Raw genomic sequence first — 23520 nt, 5'->3', positions numbered from 1 at the left:
GCCCTGGGAGTCCGGCATATTCCACTGGCTGTACATGGTCAGGCATTAGTTTGCTGCCTAGCACCATTGATTGTGGTAAGGCCTTTACATCAGAGACAATTAATTTCACCCTTGGCGTTTCGCTTACTCTCTCTGCAAATGTTTTTTCCAAACATTGCCCTCCCATACTTTTCCCAATGGTTGGGAGAAAGGACTCCCATTGTTTTTGTAAACCAGGGAAAAAGGCCGTTATTACTGTTGGATTTCCTATAATAGCATTTGCTTTACCCATGTCGAAGTCTACATCTCATTTGAATACATATGCTCTTGCATTGTGCCATGTCAAATGACTGCTCTCGATAATTTTGTCTATATTCGTTTCAGGCATCACAGTAACATGGCAAAACCCCTTTCCAATAAATGTGATATCCTTCATTCTTCCAAGGTTTTCTTGCAAGCAACTTTGCAACCAATCACGCAACAACGGGCGATTTGGTCGACTACCCACCACTTCCACCACAAATGATTCCTGTATAAGTCTGACTATTTCAATCTCCATGATGCATTCTTCTTCCGAGGAGAGAGCAAAGGCTCCCATAACTTGCATTACTTTATCACCTAGCTTAGTCAACCCCTCTACCCCCTGTTCCAGATCATTATCATAAGCATTAGAGGTTTGATTGTCCCATACCTGCGTCCCGTTGTTCGCAAGTGTCACAGATCATAAGCTCAAGAGCCAAGTAAGAAGATAACCAAATGGACAAGAAAGAAGATAGTATTAAAGGAAAGACTCCATAACTGGTGTTGTTCACCTTGAATTCCTTCAAGGTGAACTCCTCTATTTATACTACATGGCATGCATACTTGTTTGCACGCATGTGAATCTACAATAGAGCATGTAGGTATGCATGCATGTGCCAAGTGTAAATACTACAAGGGAGCAACTATGCACATGATGCTAGCAAAATAATAAGGAACAATTACATACATAACTATGTACTAGATATCTTGGTTAACTCATAATACTAGATTATAACTATGTCGTGTCAAGAGTTCGAATCTTGACAGCAAGAGGGTTTCGAGTTGCTGTTCGTTCAGCCTCCAATCGTTCTGCAACGCTGTTTGATGCACCCTCAGCTGCCATCACTGCTCTCTTCACCGCCATCCCTTCAAGCTGTTGTATGTGCAGCCTCTCGACGACGAGCTCCTCCTGCTGATTGTGTAGCCACGCCAGCTCCTCTTCAGAACTCCTATGGGAAAGATTGTCTAATAATTAGCAAGTCTCTTTGTTGCCAAAACCTAATCTATCCCATATTTGTTTAGAGTAGTCAAGCTTCCTACACTTTGCTTAACTATGTCCTCCATATGAAGATGGAGCCAAGCAAGTATTTAAATCATGTCACGTCAATGTTTGCACATCAGTGCATTTATGGTGTTATCAATGTTGGGATATATGACAGTTCCATCCAAAACCGTTAACAAATTATATTGTTCAAGTATGATTTCCATGTTCATACACCATGGTTGGTAACTTCTCATCATTCAGTTCTAACCCATTGTTCACCATGATTCTCATGTAAATTTCAGAAACATGAGCTTATTAAGGTACATCCATAGCTAGTTTGGGTGGGATCCATTACCTTTTATGGGACAAAGTATTTTCTTTCTATGACCATTCTTACTCTCCACACTTTGATACTACAAGTGCTCAAGTTAGGAATATGATATTGCTAGCATGACGCCAACACAACACAATTCGACAACCTTACAAAATTCCCACGGTCATAATGCTATAAAGTGAGGATTCAATTCATCTACTTTCTCTCAAACTTTCTCATTTTACATTTTGGTAAAATCACACAATTATAATTAATTTTATGTACAAACCACTGTTACTAAGTTTTTCGCCATTAGAAAACTTGAATATTCATTGGAGGAAACGACACCAACAGAAGACAATTCGACAATCTTACAAAATTCCCACAGTCATAATGCTATAAAGTGAGGATTCAATTCATCTACTTTTTTTCAAACCCTTTTGTACAATAGAAGTCCTCTCTTTCTCATTTTACATTTTGGTAAAATTACACAATTATAATTAATTTTATGTACAAACCACTGTTACTAAGTTTTTCGCGATTAGAAAATTTGAATATGCATTGGAGGAAACGACACCAAACAGAAGACAATTCGACAACTTTACAAAATTCCCACAGTCATAATGCTATAAAGTGAGGATTCAATTCATCCACTTTTTCTCAAATTCTTTTGTATTCAAAACGTTTACAATAAGGAATTGACTTTACTACGTATAAAATGGCATGGTTGTGATCTCTTTATCTCTCTCCGTACATATGATTCTGGCATTCTAATCTCCCTCTCTCTCTTTCATTTTTCTTTCCATTCTTATCTCTTGAAAGAAAGCTGGATGCTCATGATTGATACACACAAGAAAGAGTTGTATTTGTCTTTATTGGTTAGTTTACAAATCATTTTTACTTTTTAGACGATAAACAAATTGGCCTTAGTGGGAACCATAGAATGAACCATACGTAACATAAGTGCATTCGCATTCGCGAATGTTTCAATCAAACGTGCATGGTAAATCAACTCAATGTTGGATTGGATTGACTTGTTTGATTGGATTAGCTATGGTCTATAATTATGAGCTAAATTTTTGATCAAAACAAATGAAAAAAAGGGGGAAAAAAAGGAGCATGTATTTTTCCCTTTTAAGACGTGTTCGTTTTTAAATGTTTGAATGCTTGCACGAACACGAATATTACGTTCGATGGTAGGAACAATCTAGGGTCAATTTGTTCATTTCGTTTGTCACCATTGATGATGAGGATGAGGTAACATTCGCGAGTTTGAAGAAAAGCCTTTATCATGCTAACAGTCAAAATCACCATTATTCATTCATTCAAGTTATTTTGGGGCATATCACTTGATCTCATAGTTTCCTCCTGAGGTGGAATTTGGTTTCAATCATGACATAGTGGGGGATATACCCTTTCTCTCTTATCTTACCCTCTAGTAGATGGTATCATTATATGTTTTGTATACGTTTATTGGATTGGTCATGGAAACTATGCTTTTAATTTTTTTTTCAACAAACACTTGATATCATAGTAGGAACATGAATTTGAGGGCAAAATATTGAAGAAATGGAAGTTGACAACGTAAAAAGAAGCCTATGAGCGAAAACCAAATACATTATACCCACATAAATTTATAATTTGTATTTATGTTCTTTTGATATGAACAAGAATGTATATTTGTTGACAGCGATGGCTCACACATACATTATATGTACATATAGATATGTAATTGCAAGGACTCTCTTTGGATAATTAAAATATATGGATGACATACAACAATAATCATCTTTTGTGTAAGATATACATAATGTAATGTTAGAATGCATTTAGGATTTTCTAAGGTGTTGGATATGTACTCCTTGATTTTAACATTTTATTTGACCTAAGAATATATATTTAGGAATTCCTAAATTATACTAGAACTCTTGGAAAGAATGAACCAATGGTGTTTGATGGTTTTGGTGACCTAATCAATATTTCCATAGTACGGTGGCATAGTTTGGATGTGTCTAAATGATGTATGTGGTGTGGCATGACGAATGGATGGGATTTGGCAAACTAAGTCTTGAGAAAATCACATCTTTAAATGGCGAAGCCACCAATTTTTTACAAACATGTCAAGGTCACCATTTTCATTCATGGTCATGTTTATTAAAGTTTTAAAATTAGCAACTTGGGACATAACATGGGCATTGGAGTTAATTAGTCTCTAATCTATCCCATATTTGTTTTGAGTAGTCAAGATTCCTACACTTTGCTTAAGTGTGTCCTTCATATGAAGATGGAGCCAAGCAAGCATTTAAATCATGTCATGTCAACGTTTGCACATCAAGTGCATTTGTGGTGTTATCAATGTTGGGATATACGGTCAAGGTTCCTACACTTTGCTTAACTGTGTCCTCCATATGAAGATGGAGCCAAGCAAGGATTTAAATCATGTCACGTCAATATTTGCACCTCAAGTGCATTTGTGGTGTTATCAATGTTGGGATATACGATTGTTCCATCCAAAATCGTTAACAAATTATATTGTTCAAGTATGATTTCCATGTTCATACACCATGGTTGGTAACTTCTCATTGTTCTAACCCATTGTTCACCATGATTCTCATGTAAATTTCAATGTTGTTTTCTTCTTTCCCAAGAAAGATGAGCTTATTAAGGTACATCCATAGCTAGTTTGGGTGTGATCCATTACCTTTTATGGGAGGGAGTATTGTCTTTCTATGACCATTCTTGCTCTGCACACTCTGATACTACAATTGCTCAAGTTAGGAATATGATATTGGTAGCACGACGCCAACAAAACAGAATTCGACAACCTTACAAAATTCCCACTGTCATAATGCTATAAAGTGAGCATTCAATTCATTTACGTTTTCTCAAATCCTTTCGTATTATAGAAGTCCTCTCTTTCTCATTTTACATTTTGGTAATATCACAGAATTATAATTAATTTTATGTACAAACCACTGTTACTAAGTTTTTCGCCATTAGAAAACTTGAATATGCATTGGAGGAAACAACACCAACATAATGCTATAAAGTGAGGATTCGACAATCTTACAAAATTCGCACAGTCATAATGTTATAAAGTAAGGATTCAATTCATCTACTTTTTCTCATATCGTTTCGTATTCAAAACGTTTACAATAAGGAATTGACTTTGCTATGTATGAAATGGCATGGTTGTACATATGATTCTGTCATTCTAATCTCCCTCTCTCTCTTTCATTTTTCTCTCCATTCTTATCTCACGAAAGAAAAGAGTAGTTCTGGTACATAACTTCTACAAGAAGGAATTGTGCCTTCCGAAGAAGAAGTTTAAGAGAATATCAACAAGGAAATCAACCTTACACCTCAAATGAGTCAATCTCAATCCTCTACTAAAGAAGAGGAATGAAGAGATTACCTGACGATAAGGATCAATAAGGATGATACAATTGCGGAGGACGAAAGTCGGAAGATTTCGAAGCCACCAAAAGCATTAGTGGATGTCAAGGCACAATCATTTTTCCCTCAGATCCTGACCATTGGCCCATTGTATGAAATGCTTACTGGTAGCCCTTCTCTTTATGATTGTAAGGCACTATGTGTGAAGAGATTCATTGGAAGACATGGCATATCAAATGTAGAACAGCTCATGCAATGCATCTACGATGATCCTTGTAAACTTAACACGTATTATTCAAGCCTTCCCAATTATAGCCATGAAACCCTCAAACTTATGGTCACTGTCGATACCATCTTCCTTAATGAATTGTTGATGTTTCTGAGGAATGAGTGGGAATCCGAAGACCACGACTTCTTCTTCAACACAATCTACAATAATGGCATCGCAATCAAGCAAGTGTGGAAGGACTTGTTCTTGATGGGCAACCAAATTCCCATGTCATTTCTAACTAAGCTGATTGAAAAGTTTCCGAAGAAATCCAACTTAGAAAAGGAGAAACTCCAGGAAGCATTGGTTGAGCTCTTTACTTATGTTGATCCATTCACTATCAGGCATGATTGGGACGAGATTTTTGAAACTCCAAACTTTGTCAATTGCAATCATCTACTTGATTGCTTATATGTTTGGGTCGTCAGAGAACGGTCAGAAGAGAATAAGAGACAAGACAGAAATCCATGTAGCTTTCCAATACCATGGAATAATTTGTGGCCAAAACAAGCCAAGAATCGAGCCAAAATGCGTGAGCGCCTGCCATCAGCGTCACAGTTGTCTAAAGCCGGCGTCTGGTTCCAGGCGATTGAAGGTTCCATATCAGTGATGCTCTATGACAACAGAAGCCTTGGGTTCGATCTTCCACGGCTTGTGGTGTATGAGAAGACAGAGGATGTGCTGCGGAACCTGATTGCGCATGAACAGATCTCCAGACAAGAAGGCGATTTCACTAAGTATGCAGTCATCATGGACTCGCTCATCGACACACCGGAAGATGTGGCCATCTTGACGAAAGTAGAGGTGATCGAGAATCACTTGGGAAGCGATGAGAAGCTGCTCAATATGTGGAACAACATGTGCATCACTGTCTCGGATCGACATGTTGAACCGTTGAAGCACCTTTGTCACGTACTTTTCCTGTGACAGCCACAACTATTTCTTCTTACGGTCCCGAATGATATGCATCCCCAATATTTGTCTCGCCGGACCCAAGTATTTCATTGAGAAGGTTTAGTTCAGAGCCTTCTTTAGCATCCGTATCTTTGCTTGGTCTCGTCCGACGATCAACATGTCGTCCACGTACAGAAGGAGTATCAGGAAGTCGCCTCCTTCAAACTTCTTCACAAACACGCAGTGATCAACCTGCGTTTTGTGGTATCCTTGGTCGGTCATGAAGGAGTCGAACTTCCAGTACCATTGCCGGGGTGACTGCTTCAAACTGTAGAGGCTCTTCTTCAACCGGTAGACCAGGTTCTCCTTCCCTTTCTTCACAAATCCTTCCGGTTGCTACATGTAGATTTCCTCTTCGAGGTCGCCGTGAAGGAATGCCGTCTTCACGTCCAGCTGCTCTACCTCGAGGTCCATGCTTGCCACTATACTCAGCACTGTGCGGATGGAAGTCATCTTTACTACCAGGGCAAATATCTCGTTGAAGTCGACGTCCTTCTTCTGCTGGAATCCCTTCACCACGATCCTGGCTTTGTATCTCGGGGGGTTACCGGCATTTCCCGGTTTCAACTTGAACACCCACTTGTTTCGGAGTGCCCGCTTTCATTTCGGCAACTCCACAAGTTCATACATGTGGTTCTCATGCAGGGAATCCATCTCATCCTGCATGGCACTCAACCACTTGCGGCTATGGGTGTCTTCCTTATCTTCTTCGAAGCTCTCCGGCTCCCCCTCATTGGTAAGCAGTACGTGCTCTAGTTCCGGAAATCTCCGGGGGGGCCTTCTCTCTTTGAGAGGATATCTCCATTCTCGAGCTTCGGTAACTGGCTCCTGCATCAGCTCTTCGTCCGAATCCATTTCGGGGTCGGGGTCGGTTCCAGTATCATCTTCTTCTTCTTCGACCGGTTTTGTGTTCTCACCGTCATCGGCCGGTTCATCGAGTGCTAACCAGTTTCTTGCCGGTTGGGACTGCTCCTCATAGAATCAATGCTTACCGGTCGACTCGGAGTTCATTATCTTCTTCTCCGATTCCCAGTCGGCGAGCGTCTTGTCCTCCATGAAGATAATATCTCGACTCCAGAATATCTTCTTGTCGACCGGGTCCCACACTCGGTAACCGAACTCATCGTCATCATAGCCGAGGAATATGCATGACCGGGTCTTTGGATCAAACTTTCCTCTCCAGTCCTTACCCACATGCACGTCCGCGAGACACCCGAACACCTTCAGATGCCGGTAGGACACTTCCTTACCGGTCCACACTCTCTGCGGCGTGTCTCTGTCCAAGGGTACTGAGGGTGATCTGTTTATCACATATGTCGCCGTCGACATTGCCTAAGCCCAAAATGCCCTTGGTAATTTTGCATGCGCCAGCATACTCCGGACCCTCTCCATTATGGTTCGGTTCATTCTCTCAGCCAGCTCGTTTAGTTCTGGCGTCTTCGGCACTGTAAACTCGAGCCAGATTCCCTTCGAGCGGCAATACTCCTCGAACTGCCCTCGGTATTCTCCTCCGTTATCTGCTCGAACTGCTTTCAGCTTCGTGCCAGTTTCTCTTTCCACTCTCACGTGAAGCTCTTTGAAGACAGACAACACCTAATCCTTCATCTTCAACGGTGTAGTCCACAGCTTCCGGCTGTGGTCATCTATGAACATCACGAAGTACTGGGCTCCGCCATGTGACTTTGTGTCTACTTGACACACATCGGTATGGAGCAACTCTAGTGGTGCACTACGTCTCATCAGTGGCCTTGAACGGAAGGAGGTCCAGTTTTGCATACCGGCCAGACAGTCGGTACACTTCTCTAAGTGTGCATGTTTCACCGGAATGAGGTTGTCATTGGCAAGCCTCTTCATCCCCTTCTCACTCATGTGACACAGCTCACCGGCAGTGTCGGATGCTACGTTCACTTCTTCCGGACGTAACCGGGCATTCATAAGGTACAGAGTGTTGGCCTTCCGGGCACGAGCCACTATCAGGCTCCCCTTGCTGAACTTCATGACACCATTTCGGATGTTACCTGTGTAGCCTTCATCATCGAGCCTCCCGGCCGATATCAGGTTCAATCGAACCTCCGGAACGTGTCAGACATCTTTTAGCAGCATCTTGCATCCGTTCGATGTCATCAGCCACACATCTCCGATGCCGACAATCTGGCATGTACCCTAATTTCCCATCCGGACACAGCCATGCTCACCGGCTGTGTAGGATGAGAAGAATCTCCTCTCTAGGGTCAGGTGAAACGACGCTCTGGAATCGACCACCCAGGTCATCTCTGCGCCGGCAAGGTTCAGCTCCCTCTCTTCGGTAATGAGCATTATCTCCTCTTCACTTGCCGCGAGTGCCATCGTTCCTTTCCGGTCCTGCCCTCGTCGGTTCGTGGCTCCCCGGTAACCACCGTTTCGTTCCGGTGACTTCTTCGAATCGGTACCGTCGGTTTTGTTGTCTTTCCGGAAATGCCGAGAGTTCTTTTGGAAGTGCCCCGGCTTCCCACAATAGAAACATGTAGGCCTTCCCCTTGACTGTGACCGTGTCCCCGATTTCTCCCGGTTCTGGGGACTCTGGTTCCGTTCTCTTCCATGCTCTGATTCGGTAACGTGGAAAACCCAAAGAGGGAAAAACCACGGCAGTCCACAGACTGCAAACTATCACTATGACAATATTACAAACAATGGGGCACAGAGGCAACGACCTCTTGCTCCCTCGCTTCGCCCACAAGCGGTTACAACAGAGGCAACAATCTCTTTCTCTCGCTCTCTCTCTCTCTGTACACTATTACGCTCTATTATCACCACAACGATAATGATCTCGCATCAATATAAGCAACAACTAAAAGTTTGCCCTAGGTCACATTTATACTAATATGACTTTCAGACTATTTACAAATATAGCCTCAACGGCTCTCAGGAACATATTTATAAATATGTCCCTTCATCCGGTGAGTACTCCTCACCGGGCTCGTATCATCTGGCACTTGCCGGGCCTGCACCTTCCGATCCTTGCCGAGTACTCCTCATCCGGCTCTTGCCAGGTACTCTTCATCCGGTTCTCACCAGGCTTCATCATCCGACGCCTACCGGGCCTAGACCATCCGGCTCTTGCCGGGCCTACACCTTCCGGTCCTTGCCGGGTACTCCTCATCCGGTTCTCACCGGGTCTTCGTCATCCGGTCCTTGTCGGCCTCGTTCATCCGGTTCTCACCGGGTCTTCCTCGCCGGGTCCGGACATCCCATCCGGAGGGACCGAAATCCCAACACTCCATTATCTGCTCAAATCGCTTTCAGCTTCCGGCCGGTTTCTCTTTCCACTCTCACGTGGAGTTCCTTGAAGACGGACAACACCTGATCCTTCGTCTTCAGCGATGCGGTCCACAACTTTCGGCTGTGGTCACCTATGAATGTTACGAAGTACTGGGTTCCCCCATGTGACTTCGCATCTACCTAACACACATCAGTATGCACCAACTCCAGTGGTGCATTACGTCTCATAAGTGGCCTTGAACAGAAGGAGGTCCGGTTTTGCTTACCGGCCAGATAGTCGGTGCACTTCTCAGGTGCACATGCTTCACCAGTATAAGGTTGTCATCGGCAAGCCTCTTCATCCACTTCTCGCTTATGTGACACAGTCTCTTGTGCCACAGCTCACTAGCAGTGTCGGATGCCACGTTCAATTCCTCCGGACATAGCCGGGCATTCATAAGGTACAGTGTGTTGACCTTCTAGGCACGAGCCACTATCAGGCTCCCTTTGCTGAACTTCATGACACCGTTCCGGATGTTACCCGTGTAGCCTTCATCATCTAGCCTTTCGGCCGAGATCAGGTTCAACCGAACCTCCGGGATGTGTCGGACATCCTTCAGCAGCATCTTGCATCCGGTCGATGTCGTCAACCACACATCTCCTATGCCGGCAATCCGGCATGTACCTTCATTTCCCATCCGGACACAGTCGTGCTCACCGGCTGTGTAGGAAGTCTAGAAGTATCTCCTCTCCGGGGTCAGGTGGAACGATGCTCTGGAATCGACCACCCAGGTCGTCTCTTCGCCGTCAAGGTTCAGCTCACACTCTTCGGTGATGAGCATTATCTCTTCCTCACCTGCCACGAATGCCGTCGTTCCTTTCCGGTCCTGCCCTCGCCGATCTGAACCATTCCGGTCCGTGGCTCCCCGGTAAGCACTGTTTCGCTCTGGTGACTTCTTCGAATCGGTACTGTTGGTTCCTTTTTCTTTCCGGTAATGCCGACAGTTCTTTTGGAAGTGCCCTGGCTTCCCACAGTAGAAATACGTAGGCCTTCCCCTTGACTGTGACCAAGTCCCCGACTTTTCCCGGTTCTGGGGACTCCGGTTCCTTTGTCTCCCCTGTTCCGAATCGGTAATTGGCGCCTTCGGGTCAGAGGTTGGTTCTTGTCTCTCTGACGCGCTTCTTCATTTAGAATACTTGTCTTTACCGTCTGTAAAGACAAGTTCTCATCTTGACAGGAGGTGCTGAGAGTAACCACCAAGTTCTCCCAGCTCTCCGGCAAGGTACACATCAGCATTATCGCTTGCATAGCATCCTCCAGAGGGAACTTAATCGCCGCAAGCTGATTTACGAACCCCATGAACGTGCTGACATGTTCAACCATGCTTTCGCCGTCCCGGTACTTGAGGTTCACTATCTTTCTCATCAAGGAGGTCCGGTTTAGCGCGTTCTTCCTCTCAAAGAGTCCGGACAACTTCTGCCACATCTCGTGGGCATTTGTGTCATTCGCCACGTGCTGAAGGACACTCACGTCGACATATTGCCGGATGGTGGCCACAACCTTCCAATTCAGGAGCTTCCACTCCGACTCTACTACCCCCTTGGGTATCTCGGCTCTGTCGATCGGTTCGTACAGGTCTCGGACTATGAGAAGGTCTTCCATCTTTATTTTCCTGTCGGCGTAGTTGTGCAAGTTAAACACCATCATGCCCGGGAGCCCGCTACCGCCGCCTTCCATTTTCTGTGTTTGTCACTCTGATACCAGTTTGTTACGAATGCACCGTATACTATGCTCAGCCACAACCGAGGCTTAGGATCAAATCACGGAAAAATAGGTAATACACTTACGCGCTTATGCAATGGGAAGAGAGGAGAGTACATAGGATGTTTATGTGGAAGACCCTGAGGGGGAAAAACCACGGGAGTTCACTAACTCCAACTATCACTATGTCCAATATACAACAATGAGAAACACAGAAGCAACGACCTCTTGTTCTCAGTCTTCGCCACAGGCGGCGGTTACAACAGAGGCAACAACCTCTTTCTCTCACTCTCTCTCTATACATAGTTACTCTCTTCACTCTTGCACCAACAAGAATGGCAACACACGAAATGAGCAACACATGTTAAAGGTTTGCCCTAAGTCATATTTATACTAATATGACTTTCGGACTATTTACAAATATAGCCTCAACGGCTCACAAGAACATATTTACAAATATGTCCCTTCATCCGGTGAGTACTCCTCACCGGCCTGTATCATCTGGCACTTGCCGGGCCTGCACCATCTGGCTCTTGCTGGGTACACGTATCTCCTCCGGTTCTCACCGGGCCTTCATCATCCGGCTCTTGCCGGGCCTGCACCTTTCGATTCTTACCATGTACTCTTCATCTGGTTCACACCGGGCTTCATCATCTGGCACCTGTCGGGCCTAAACCATCCGGCTCTTGCCGTGTATTCTTCATTTGGTTCTCATCGGGCTTGCCGGGCTTGCCGGCCTCGTTCATCCGGTTCTCACCGGGTCTTCCTCGCCGGGTCCAGACATCCCATCTGGAGGGACCGAAATCCCAACACTTAGGGTCGGCCAACAGCCTAACACAGGGTGTCCACTTAAGACACTTCACCAAGGGTGTTACGGCGAGATGACTTACGACACAACGTTTAGTTAGACCTTACTTGGTTACTTAGCAATCATTCATTAACACGCGTAAGATATACAATGAGCCCAGAACGGTCACAATACTCAATGATTAACAAAAGGCTTATATTAATCTCCGTTACTGATTACATTGTAACCGGGCCTTTATATAGGTCTCCGATGCAAAGTACCAAACGGTGCCAACCGGCACCTATTCGGGATCGGTCCGGATCCGGATCGGCATACCGATTCCGGTCCATCCGTCCACATTAATAAAATAATTACAACAGTTCCCCAATAAACTATTCCTTTCACACTCTGGTCTAGACATCTTTCAGCCTTCTTGCCGGCCAGGTAACACATGGCACGCCCGTGGGACAATACCTTGTACGTCGAACCCATTATCCGGCACTGTTACTCTTTGTCCAAAATGTCTAGAATGCTTTGCTCCAGAGTTTCTAATGGCTCGTCGGGAATCTGTTGTTGCTGTGGCTGCTCCGTTTGCCGGGCCTGCACCTTGCGGTTCTTGCCGGGTACACATATCTCCTCCGGTTCTTACTGGGCGTTCATCATCCGGTCCTTGCCGGGTACTCCTCATCCGGTTCTGACCGTGCTTGTCGGGCTTGCCGGCCTCGTTCATCCGGTTCTCACTGGGTCTTCATCGCCGAGTCCGGACATCCCGTCCGGAGGGACCGAAATCCCAACAATCTCCCCCTTCACTTCGGCATGGGATGTCTCTGCAGTCCTATCCGCTTTCGGCATGATTCCAGCTTATTCGATGGCAGCACTTTGGTTAGCATATCCGATCCATTCTCATCCGTGTGGATCTTCGTCAGCACGAACTCCTTATCTTCCACTCTTTCTCGGATCCAGTGGTACCTCCGCTAGGCCGCGTTCTTCGCAAGGTGGATGGCACTTTGACTCTCACAGTAGAGTCGATACTCCTCTTGCCGGATACCGAGCTCTCCGATGAAGTCCTTCATCCATATTACTTCCTTGCCGGCTTCAACAACCGCCATGTACTCCGCCTCCGTGGTTGACAGCGCAACCGTCTTCTGCAGCCTCGACTGCCACGAAACAACTCCCCCTGCATATGCCATTACATACCCAGATGTAGACCGGCTGGTATCTGCATCAGCCGACATATCCAAATCGGTAAAACCGTCGAGTTCGGGCTTACCGGAGCCAAATCGAAGGCACATGTTTGTAGTGCCCGAATCCACTTCACCACGTTCCAATGCTCCTTGTCGGGATTGCTCATATACCGGCTCACCACTCCGATTGCATAACAGATGTCCGGTCGGGTACACACCATTGCGTACATTAAGCTCCCGACGGTAGAGGCATATGGTACCTTCATCATCTCCGCCTTCTCTACTTTCGTCTTCGGGCTTTGCTTACCAGATAGCCTCCAATTTGCCGGGAGGGTCGATCCGACCGGTTTCACTTCCGACATGTTGAACCGTTGAAGCACCTTAATCACGTACTTCTCCTCTGACAGCCACAACAGTCTCTTCTTCCGGTCCCGGATGATATGCATCCCCAAAATTTGCCTCGCCGTACCCAAGTCATTCATTGAGAAGGTTCGGTTCAGAGCCTTCTTTAGTATCCGTATCTTTGCTTGGTCCCGTCCGACGATCAACATGTCGTCTACGCACAAAAGGAGTATTAGGAAGTCGCCTCCTTCGAACTTCTTCACAAACACGCAGTGATCGGCCTGCGTTTTGTGGTACCCTTGATCAGTCATGAAGGAGTCGAACTTCCGGTACCATTGCCGAGGAGCCTACTTCAGTCCGTATAGACTCTTCTTCAGCCAACAAACCAGGTGCTCCTTCCCTTGCTTCACGAATCCTTCCGGTTGCTGCATGTAGATCTCCTCTTTGAGGTCGCCGTGAAGGAATGTCGTCTTCACGTCCAACTGCTTTACCTCGAGGTCCATGCTTGCACCGTGCGGATGGAAGTCATCTTTACTACCGGGGCAAATATCTCGTCGAAGTCCACGCCCTTCTTCTGTTGGAACCCCTTCACCACGATCCTGGCTTTGTATATCGGGGGGTTGCCGGCATCTCCCGGTTTTAACTTGAACACCCACTTGTTTCAGAGTGCCCGTTTTCCTTTCGACAACTCCACAACTTCATACATGTGGTTCTCATGCAGTGAATCCATCTCGTCCTGCATGGCACTCAACCACTTGCGGCTATGGGTGTCTTCCTTAGCTTCTTCAAAGATTTCCGGCTCCCCCTCATCGGTAAGCAACACAGGCTTTGGATCCGGAAATCTCCGGGGGGGCCTTCTCTCTCTGAGAGGATATCTCCGTTCTCGAGCTTCAGTAACCAACTCCTCCATTGGCTCTTCATCCGAATCCATTTCGGGATCTTGGCCAGTTCCGGTATCAGCTTCTTCTTCCTCGGCCAATGTTGACTCCACACCGTCATCGGCCGGATCCTCGAGTGCTAACCGGTCTCTTGCCGGTTGGGACTGTTTCTCATAGAATCGATCCTTCCCAGTCGACTCAGAGTTCATTATCTTTTTCTCTGACTCCCAGTCGGCGAGCGTCTTGTCCTCCATGAAGATAATGTCTCGACTCCGGAATATCTTCTTGTCGACCGGGTCCCACACTCGGTAGCCGAACTCATCGTCACCGTAACCGAGGAATATGCATGGCCGGGTCTTTGGATCCAACTTTCCTCTCTGGTCCTTAGCCACATGCACGTTGTCACGTTGCTACGCGCATGCGTGGAGAAGGGCGGGACCACGGGGGTCTTGGACTAAGGAGTAGAGGAGAAGGAATCGGACACGGAATGGAAGCTTTGCTCAAGAAGAAGAAGAAACAAGAGGAAGATGGAGACAAGATGAACAACAAGATGTATTAAAACGAGATGAACGATTACAAAATGGTGGCCACATAGGCCGCCCCAAACGACTACTCGAAACCCTAACCCTAACCCTAATGCTCGAGCTATGTGGTATACCTCGCACACTCAAAATAAGCAACCCTTACAATGGTGCCTTCCCTCTCCTTTTATAGCACAAGGAGGGAAGACCGTTTACAAAGTGAGACTAAAATATCCCCTTTCATTCAAAGGGAATATTTGCCTTGATTTGGGGGAGGGTGCGATTGATGGCCCCTTAACTCCCACCTCCTCACAAACAACTAGGTACCTATGTACCGCATAGCACCTCTCTCTCTCTCTCTCGCGTGGATGTGCGCACAAGACCACATCGCCTTTATACCTTAGGGATGTTATGGGGCCTTTCTAGCACCATACCCTTTACCCCTATTATTATTACAAATACATTATGTACGTGTGCAACGTTGCACATCGCTCTTTGGCTCTCGTTGCTCGGGTTTCCGCTCGTGGAAGAAAATCTTCACGACAACGTACGCCAGACACCCGAACACCTTCAGATGCCAATAGGACACTTCCTTACTGGTCCATACTCTCTGCGGGGTGTCTCCGTCCAAGGGTACTGAGGGTGATCTATTTATCACATATGTCGTCGTCGACATTGCCTCAACCCAAAATGCCTTGGGTAATTTTGCATGTGCCAGCATACTCCGGACCCTCTCCATTATGGTCCGGTTCATCCTCTCAGCCAGCTCGTTTAGTTCCAGCGTCTTCGGCACGGTAAATTCGAGTCGAATTGCCTTCGAGCGACAGTACTCCTCGAACTGCCCCCGGTATTCTCCTCCGTTATCTGCTCGAACTGCTTTAAGCTTGTTGCCGGTTTCTCTTTCCACTCTTGCGTGAAGCTCTTTGAAAATGGATAACACCTGATCCTTCGTCTTCAGCGATGAGGTCCACAGTTTCCGGTTGTGATCGTCTATGAACGTTACAAAGTACTGGGCTCCGCCATGTGACTTCGCGTCTACTTGACACACATCGGTATGCAGCAACTCCAGTGGTGCACTACGTCTCATCGGTGGCCTTGTTTGGAAGGAGGTCCGGTTTTGCTTACTGGCCAAACAGTCGTTACACTTCTCCAAGTGCACGTGCTTTACCGGTATCAGGTTGTCATCGGCAAGCCTCTTCATGCCCTTCTTGCCTCCAAGAACCGCTCTACCTTTGCCCACCAGTCTCGCATGAAGCCCTTCCATCAGCTACCCACGCCCACACCCACACCCCTGTCATCTCCCCGTCTAGAACCATCGTACACGCCCCGTCGCGCTTCGTCCGCACAGTAACTTTTTTTTTTACTAGGGGGAATTGTGGCGGTCACATGGACCACGCCCAGATTAGGCCCCTACCAAGCCCCCATAATTAGAATAGCTATCTGGAGCGGGAGAACACCCTCCATGCTACGAGTAGTCTATAAAATGTAACTTGGAGGATAATGAAAGCTAAGCTATTCTTGAGAGCATTTCACAATACGGTATCTTTTAAGGAGAGAAAAAGAGTATTCCATTCAGGAATATAACATAGAACCAAAACAAACTATTCGAGTCCAAATTAGGATACATAGTCTAATATAGTTCATTGGGCATAAAAGGTTATGTGTAGGTTGCATCCTCATTGGGAAATATAGGCAAACCAAAACCATTGGGAATAGAGGCAATTACTTATTTTTCTCCTAAATCAATATGCAAATACTTCTAACACCTTGCTCAACATTACCCACCAATGAATTTAGTGTAGGTACAATATGAAATTGTAATTGTCAGGTTGGGCTATGTTTCTAGAAGTATGCTTGTGATTAGGGTTAAATCTTCCACAACTGTAAGTTCATGATCTGTGGTTTATTAATCAAATATAAATAAAATAGTGAAGCAAAATGAGATCTCAAATAAACAAAGAAAGCTCTCAAGGGTTTAAGGTTTAGGGTTAGGCTAATTTAGAGACGTCAGTGATAACCAAATATTGTATAGATCATCTGCAATAATGAGAATAAGAGGAGTAGAGATGAACACATTCTACTTTAGTACTTCATTAATTAAATTAACTCTCACATCTATTTCCATTAATATATGGAAAACGAAAACGATTCACATTAAGTGCATAATCTTCCACAATTTCATAAACCAATGTGGATTAAAAATCAATAAAACATGATTCGCCATAAGTACATAATCTTCCACATTTTCATAAGCCAATGTGGATTATAACTCAATAAAACATAAATAACGGAAAGAAATGAAATTATTAAACAAAAATAATCCCAAATGAATAAACAAAGCTGAATCCTTGATTTTGTTGTCAGCTTCTTTATTTTTGCCACAGGGTTTAAGCATAGGGTTAATGCCTCGGTTTGTAAAAATCTAAGGTTGTATAGTATGTCTGGGATAGTGAAGCTAAGAGCAGTAGGAATGCAGCAATGACCGAAATCCATAACCATGGCCGAGAAAAGAACTGCTCATAACACTCCGCATACAAGCGACGCCAATAAGAGGAATAGTGGTCCACCATAATAGGGACTACCGCTCCCAATATTTTAGATTCACTCCTGTAGGACAAATTGATGCACATGTCGTTCCACATCACAAGCCTTGAACGAAATGCCGGCTTTACAGAGTTTGGACGCTGTTGGGAGGCGAACGAATTCCATTCCATTTTGTTGAATGCCCCCAATTCGTTCAGAATAGGGAAACTTGTGGATTCTTCTTCTCCAACAGTGCATGAATAGTAGAGGGAATCAAGTAGATGCTCGCAAGTATCGACCAATTTTATTTGTTTCGATCCAAACAATTTAAAAAATCTAATCATTACATCGTGGCTAACGAAGAAAGGATTACTTTGAACAATAAAACGCCTCACAGTAATCTCGAGAGCAGGCAATGAGGAGTCTGGATTGTTGGGAAACTCTGCAATCTTCTTTAGAAATGACATGGGAATTTGGTTGCCTATCAACAGCAAGTCCCTCTCTATTTGCACACGGAGTGTGTAGCCATTAGAGAGGAAAGTGGTGAAGTACTTGACAGTGTCCATATCTTCGGGCATCAAGAATTCATGAATGAAGACGGTATCGACAGTGACCAGAAGTTGGAGCCACTCAATTTCAGATTGGGGGAGGTTAAGATTATAGATGTGGCTAAGCTCATGTGGTTGATCAGAGATGAGATATTGCATAAGATCTTCCACAGCTGATATCCCAATTCTTTCCATGAATTTCTTCACACATAGTGCCTTAAAATTATGAAAGGGGGAAGGTGCAAGATTTTGATACAATGGACCGATGGTCACTAATTTAGGGTTATATGCGATTGGCTTCACTTCCAATAATGCTTGTGGAGGCTTCAAAATAATCCAATTTTCGTTAGATACAGGTGCATTGACATGATTGATCTTCTCCTTCATGTATTCTGCCCATTTATCTTTGGTGAAGTTGGCTTGATACTCAGATGTATCATTTGGAATTGTAATTATTTCTGACTTCTTCTTCTTCTTCTTCTTCTTCTTCCTTTGTAGACCACTCACTTTGATTGTTTTCTTTGTTGAATTAGTTCTAGTAGCACTCCTCTTCGTATACATCTCTATGACTTCTTCCCTCAGATGATTAACAAAGTCAACTTGGTTCTATCTATTTACCTATCTATGATAAGATGAAAGAGAAAAGGAGACGGAGAGATAAAGAATGAGAATGTGTGGAATTCCCTGCAAGAGCATAAGTGTGGAGCCAAGAATCATGTCATTTCCTATTGTAGAAAGCCAATACTCCGCTCGATTTGTAGTCAATTAGTCTACGATTTCAGACATCTGGTGGAGCAAATACTCTATCATTCAAAATTTTAGTCGATTACTCTATTCGATTTCGGACATACCAAACTTAACTCTATAATGTGACTAAAATGAACTCTATGATCTTTGTACATACCACAGTCGTCTCCTTTTCGTAAACGTTTTTGCATATGCAAGGAGATTCCTCAACACATGTGCTGTCCCATTCTTTAAATTCATATACAGCCTGGATTCGAGACTTAATTAGGTGAGCTTGATCTCCATTTTAGAGATAAAGTTTGTCTTTTCTCCATGATGGGAAAGTTGAGGCACAGTTGTTAGTTCTTAGTGTGTGGCTCTCTGTGATCACAACTCATTTGCAAAACACAAACATTGATCACCTAATTTACATTAGAATTAGGTCTCAAATTCTGATGATATTGCCTCTAGCTTAAAAAATGTTAAACGCCTCTTTTCATACTAGAATTGAATCATCTATAATGTTGTATAATTAATAGCATTCTGATGATGTCGTGCTACATTAAAAATTAAAATTGAAACATTATGAATCTATGATGATGTCGTGCTAGATTAAAAATGTAAGTGTCTTATTTATATTAATGTTTCAGCCTTATCAATGCCCCATTTGTTTTCTCCTTGACATTTTCCTATGACATGATTGATGCCCATCAAGAACTTTTCAAGCCACACGTGTATATTCTAAGAATTAATGTTTCAAGAAACCCACCCCAAGCATTCGTTTTGAATTTTCTTAATGTTGGGAGTCCCAAAAACAGGGAAAAGTCCCAAAGTGAAAAAGTGCAAGAGTTTAAGAAATGAAGATATTGCACTGAATGTTATGTGGGGGTGTTAAGATTATGGGGGTCACGAATGAGGTGTCTCCTGAGCTTCCCCAAGACATTAGATATCTAATGTTTGTTTATGAATTTCTTCACACACACCGCCTTACTACAATCATAAAGACACGAATTGATGTCAAGATTTTGATGCCTAGAAGGGACAACAATTCGACAAAGTGCATATAAACGACACATCAAGATAAGCTGCATACAAACGACACATACAAACAACAACATGCATAGGAGGCCTTGGACCAAGGAGTGAAAGAAGATGAGCTCCACAGGGATAAAGCTCACCATTGCAGCTCAGCACAAAGCTTCTAGTGGCAATTGCTAACGCCTCATTGTCATCGATTGTGAAAGACAACATGAACAAATGAATTATGGTGACATTGTATGTTACCATGACAAAATCTTTTCATTGAACGCCTGAATGTTTCCACATCCTCATCGGCGATGGTGATAGACCAAATCACGGAATTGATCTTATCTTGCCTATACTTATGGTCTAAGAAATGAATGATCTTGCCTATCTAGTTTGTTTCTTTGTTTGTTTATGGTCTAAGAAATGAATGATTAGTAAAACAACCAATAAATTAGACGAAGACAACTTGTTCTTGCATGTATTCATGATACGCTATGTGCCCATTAGATGGTCTAAAGTGTCATGCTACAATATTATTTCTTTGTGGGTTGAGTAGTAGTATAAGGGAACAAACATAACAACACGTTGACACATTTTGACACGTTGACATGATCTCTAAATGCTAATCCAAATGTAGTCAACGCATTATATACACACATATATAGTATTAAGGAATCAAAATAACAAAAGTTTCAACATTTTTAAAGGAAGTCAATGCTATACATACATTTTGTAATTTGTGAGCCGATTGGAGGGATAGATAGATGGGTGCAAAACAGAATCAGAAGCACAAAAAGACAATTAAGTACCTATAAATACTTACATAACACTTAAGAAGAAAGTATTTAAAGAAGAAAAAACAATTAACAAAGTTTTATATCTTTCAGTAAAAAACAGAGCAATTATTATGTAAATTTCCTATTATTAATTTCTAGTTTAGAAACTTCGGCTTCCGTCACTCACAAAATGTGTGAGCTGTTCCAACCATAATTGGCTTTGGCCACCATTGGTTCGTTCTTGCCAAGATTCTAAAGCCTAAATGAGAATCAAATCCCGGCTTCTGGTATGCACTTGATCATATAGAAGCTCAAAACAATCAAGTATTGAGCTTCGTTGTGTTGAGCTTCGTTTATTCATTTGGGGATTTCAATTTCTGTTTATTAACTCCGTTATCAAGCACAATATCTTGTTCTTCTTCTTGGTTGTCATCTTCCTGATTCCATGTTCATCGAATTACCTACTACATGTTGAACAAGATGGCTAGCATAAAAATATCCATTGGCATGTCTTGTATGTGGATTTTTGGGCAGTTTATTTTTTTCTCTGCCATTGTTTTGGATTTCAGTTTCTACTGGTTACCATCTCTAATAATCTAATTGTCACTATTGCAGACGATATATACAATATTTGGTTATCATGGAAATCTCTAAATGAGGCTAAGCGTAGACCTTAAACCTTTGAGAGCTTCCTTTGTTCATTTTGGATCTCTTTTTGCTTCACCATTTTATTTATATCTAGTTATTCATGTTTATTTGATTGATAAACTAGACCATTGTAGCAAAAGTATGGTAAGTCATATAACCAATCATTATAACCCTGTCATAAGCATCTGGCATGTACTTCTAAAAACATAGCCCAACATGATAGTTGCAATTTGATACTGTACCAACAATAAATTACTTGGTGGGTAATGGATTGTTAAGAAACCTGTTACAAGTACTTGTATAATGATTTAAGCCGTCAAACACTCTCCTTCCTTCAAGACACCTTCTCTCTCTTTCTAAAAGGTACCTTGTCTCTATGTTTGGTTTGTATGAACTTTGTGAAAATGTTGTATTTCGTGGTATACATTATCTGAAAAATTACTCCGTAATTTTGTAGATGTCATTCCAAGACGAAAGAAAAAGTTGCCTATGAGATAAATTTGTCTCTACCAATGAGGGGTAGAGCATGGATGAGTTATATTTATTGATAACCATTTGACAGTGTAAAGAAAGACAAGTTGAAGATTGAATGTTGGGCAATTACTCACTTATGGGGGTAGCTAGGATAGGTCCTTCGGGGTACATACTATGCCCCCACACCTGATGCAAAAGAAACCCGTGTAAACACAAGGCTTTGGATCTCATTTAATACCAAATAACAGTTACCTTGGAATGAACCATCTAAAATCTCTAACAACTATCAACAACTTTATAGATCAAGAGTCCAAAAATCTCAATTGTCACAATATAGTGAGCCAAATCAGATCGTAGCCTTAACACTTGAAATGGATGAATTGCCCCGTGTCGCGGAGCTACACCGATCACAACTTCATGAGCTTTAACATCACCAAAGAAGACGAATGGAGAGGCTACATGACACTCAAGATGGAGAATGCTAGTGTTGATGCTAAAATCGAATACACATGTTAAGTCCAACAAAAGCTCAGTGATATGGAAGCCTCCTCAAGCATTGTTGGAGATCAAGCCACACTCTCATATTCCGCTCGAATCCTAATCATCGCACCATTGTATCAGAAGTTGGGGAGCTCTTCTCTTGATATTTGTCAGGTACTGTGCATGAAGAGTTTCATGGGAAGACATTGTAACATATCAGATTTGGAGCAGCTCAGCTCATGAGACACATCATCTGGGATCCTTGTTATCTTCCCATCCATTATTCAAGCCTTCCTTAATATTGATTGGAGTCACTCCAACTTTTACTCACTGTGAATACTGTCTTCATTCATGAATTCTTGTTGTTCTCGATGGAATGGCTGGAACATAGCCACTTCCACACACTGTGCAACAATGACCTTGCAAACACCCAAATATGGAGGGACTTGTTCTTGATGGGCAAGCAAGTTGCCATGTCATTTCTGATTAACCACTATTGCTCAAGTTGTTTGATGTTGTTATAAGAATTGATCCATTCCTTATTAGCCACTATCTGCACGAGAATTTCCAAGCACCAAAATTTCCCTATTGCAATCATGTATTTGGTTGCCTTTAAGTTTTGGTCATCCGAAAACAATTAGAAGAGCATAGGACAAGCCATCAATCCATGTAGATTCCTATGACTACGAGATATTTTCTGGACAAAACAAGCAGCTCGCAGGATAATCAACAGGCATCTTATTTAGGGCTATTGAAGGTCATGGTGGCTAAGAAAGAGGTGGAATCATGGCCTGCAAAGAGCAAGAAGAGGATGGTGTCCTTCACCTCCTTATCAGATAACGGTTTCCAGATCTGTATATGCTTGGTGTTTATCTTTCTTGCTTGAAGGTCTCCATAGCTGATAAAGCCCTGCAATGTGAAGTAGTAGTGACAGAATAAGCCCAATGATGAGCTCCACAGGGATAAAACTCACCATAGCCCAAGCTTCATCATTGCTAGTTTTCCTCCTCTCCTGTTTTAAAAGCTTACGACTTCGCCACTAGAAGTGGCACCAAGAAGCATGGTCTTCTTCCCCTTCTACTTCATCATTTTATGCCCCATGGCCAAACCATATAGCCCAAGTTGTCCACATCCCTCCATGGTTCATGTCATGGGTGTTGATGAGCTAAGTATACATAGTAAAGGTAACTCCTTACTGTAAAAGGTTTGTGGATATAAGGGGTTCGTCAACACATGTTCTGTGCCATTCTTTAATTTATTTATACAACCTGGATTGGATTCTCATTTACGTGAGCTTCATCTCGATTTTAGAGATAAAGTTTTTCTTTTTTCAGTGATGGGAAAGTTGATGCAAGTTTGTTGTTTGTTTAGTGTGTCTCCTCTCTGTCGACTAATGATAGTAAATACAGCGGG

At 43.3% G+C, this 23520-nt stretch overlaps 1 protein-coding gene across 1 annotated transcript; it reads left to right on the top strand.

Annotated features, from left to right (window-relative positions):
• Positions 1-5048: 5048 nt before the first annotated feature.
• LOC147865841 (putative UPF0481 protein At3g02645) lies at positions 5049-16992 on the top strand. Its single transcript, XM_087317552.1, has 3 exons — positions 5049-6101; positions 16735-16789; positions 16939-16992. Exons 1-3 carry the CDS (start codon positions 5131-5133, stop codon positions 16990-16992), a joined length of 1080 nt encoding a protein of 359 aa, XP_087173678.1. The 5' UTR covers positions 5049-5130.
• The last annotated feature ends 6528 nt before the right edge of the window (positions 16993-23520 follow it).

This window comes from Azolla caroliniana, unplaced genomic scaffold (genome assembly GCF_043228905.1).
Source record: "Azolla caroliniana isolate FFs.n. ecotype wild unplaced genomic scaffold, voAzoCaro1.0.p SCAF_3, whole genome shotgun sequence".
NCBI classification, from domain to species: Eukaryota; Viridiplantae; Streptophyta; class Polypodiopsida; order Salviniales; family Salviniaceae; genus Azolla; species Azolla caroliniana.
The sequence above is the reverse complement of the archived record's forward strand: the minus strand, read 5'-3'. Positions and strand labels throughout refer to the sequence as shown.

Bases quoted from the DNA above. Each gene is read 5' to 3' on its own strand.
- LOC147865841 (XM_087317552.1), top strand. From the start codon at position 5,131: ATGCTTACTGGTAGCCCTTCTCTTTATGATTGTAAGGCACTATGTGTG. The intron at 6,102-16,734 runs GTGCATCACTGT...TGTAATTGTCAG, and splicing joins CTCAATATGTGGAACAACAT to GTTGGGCTATGTTTCTAGAA. The intron at 16,790-16,938 runs GTAAGTTCATGA...AATATTGTATAG, and splicing joins GGGTTAAATCTTCCACAACT to ATCATCTGCAATAATGAGAA.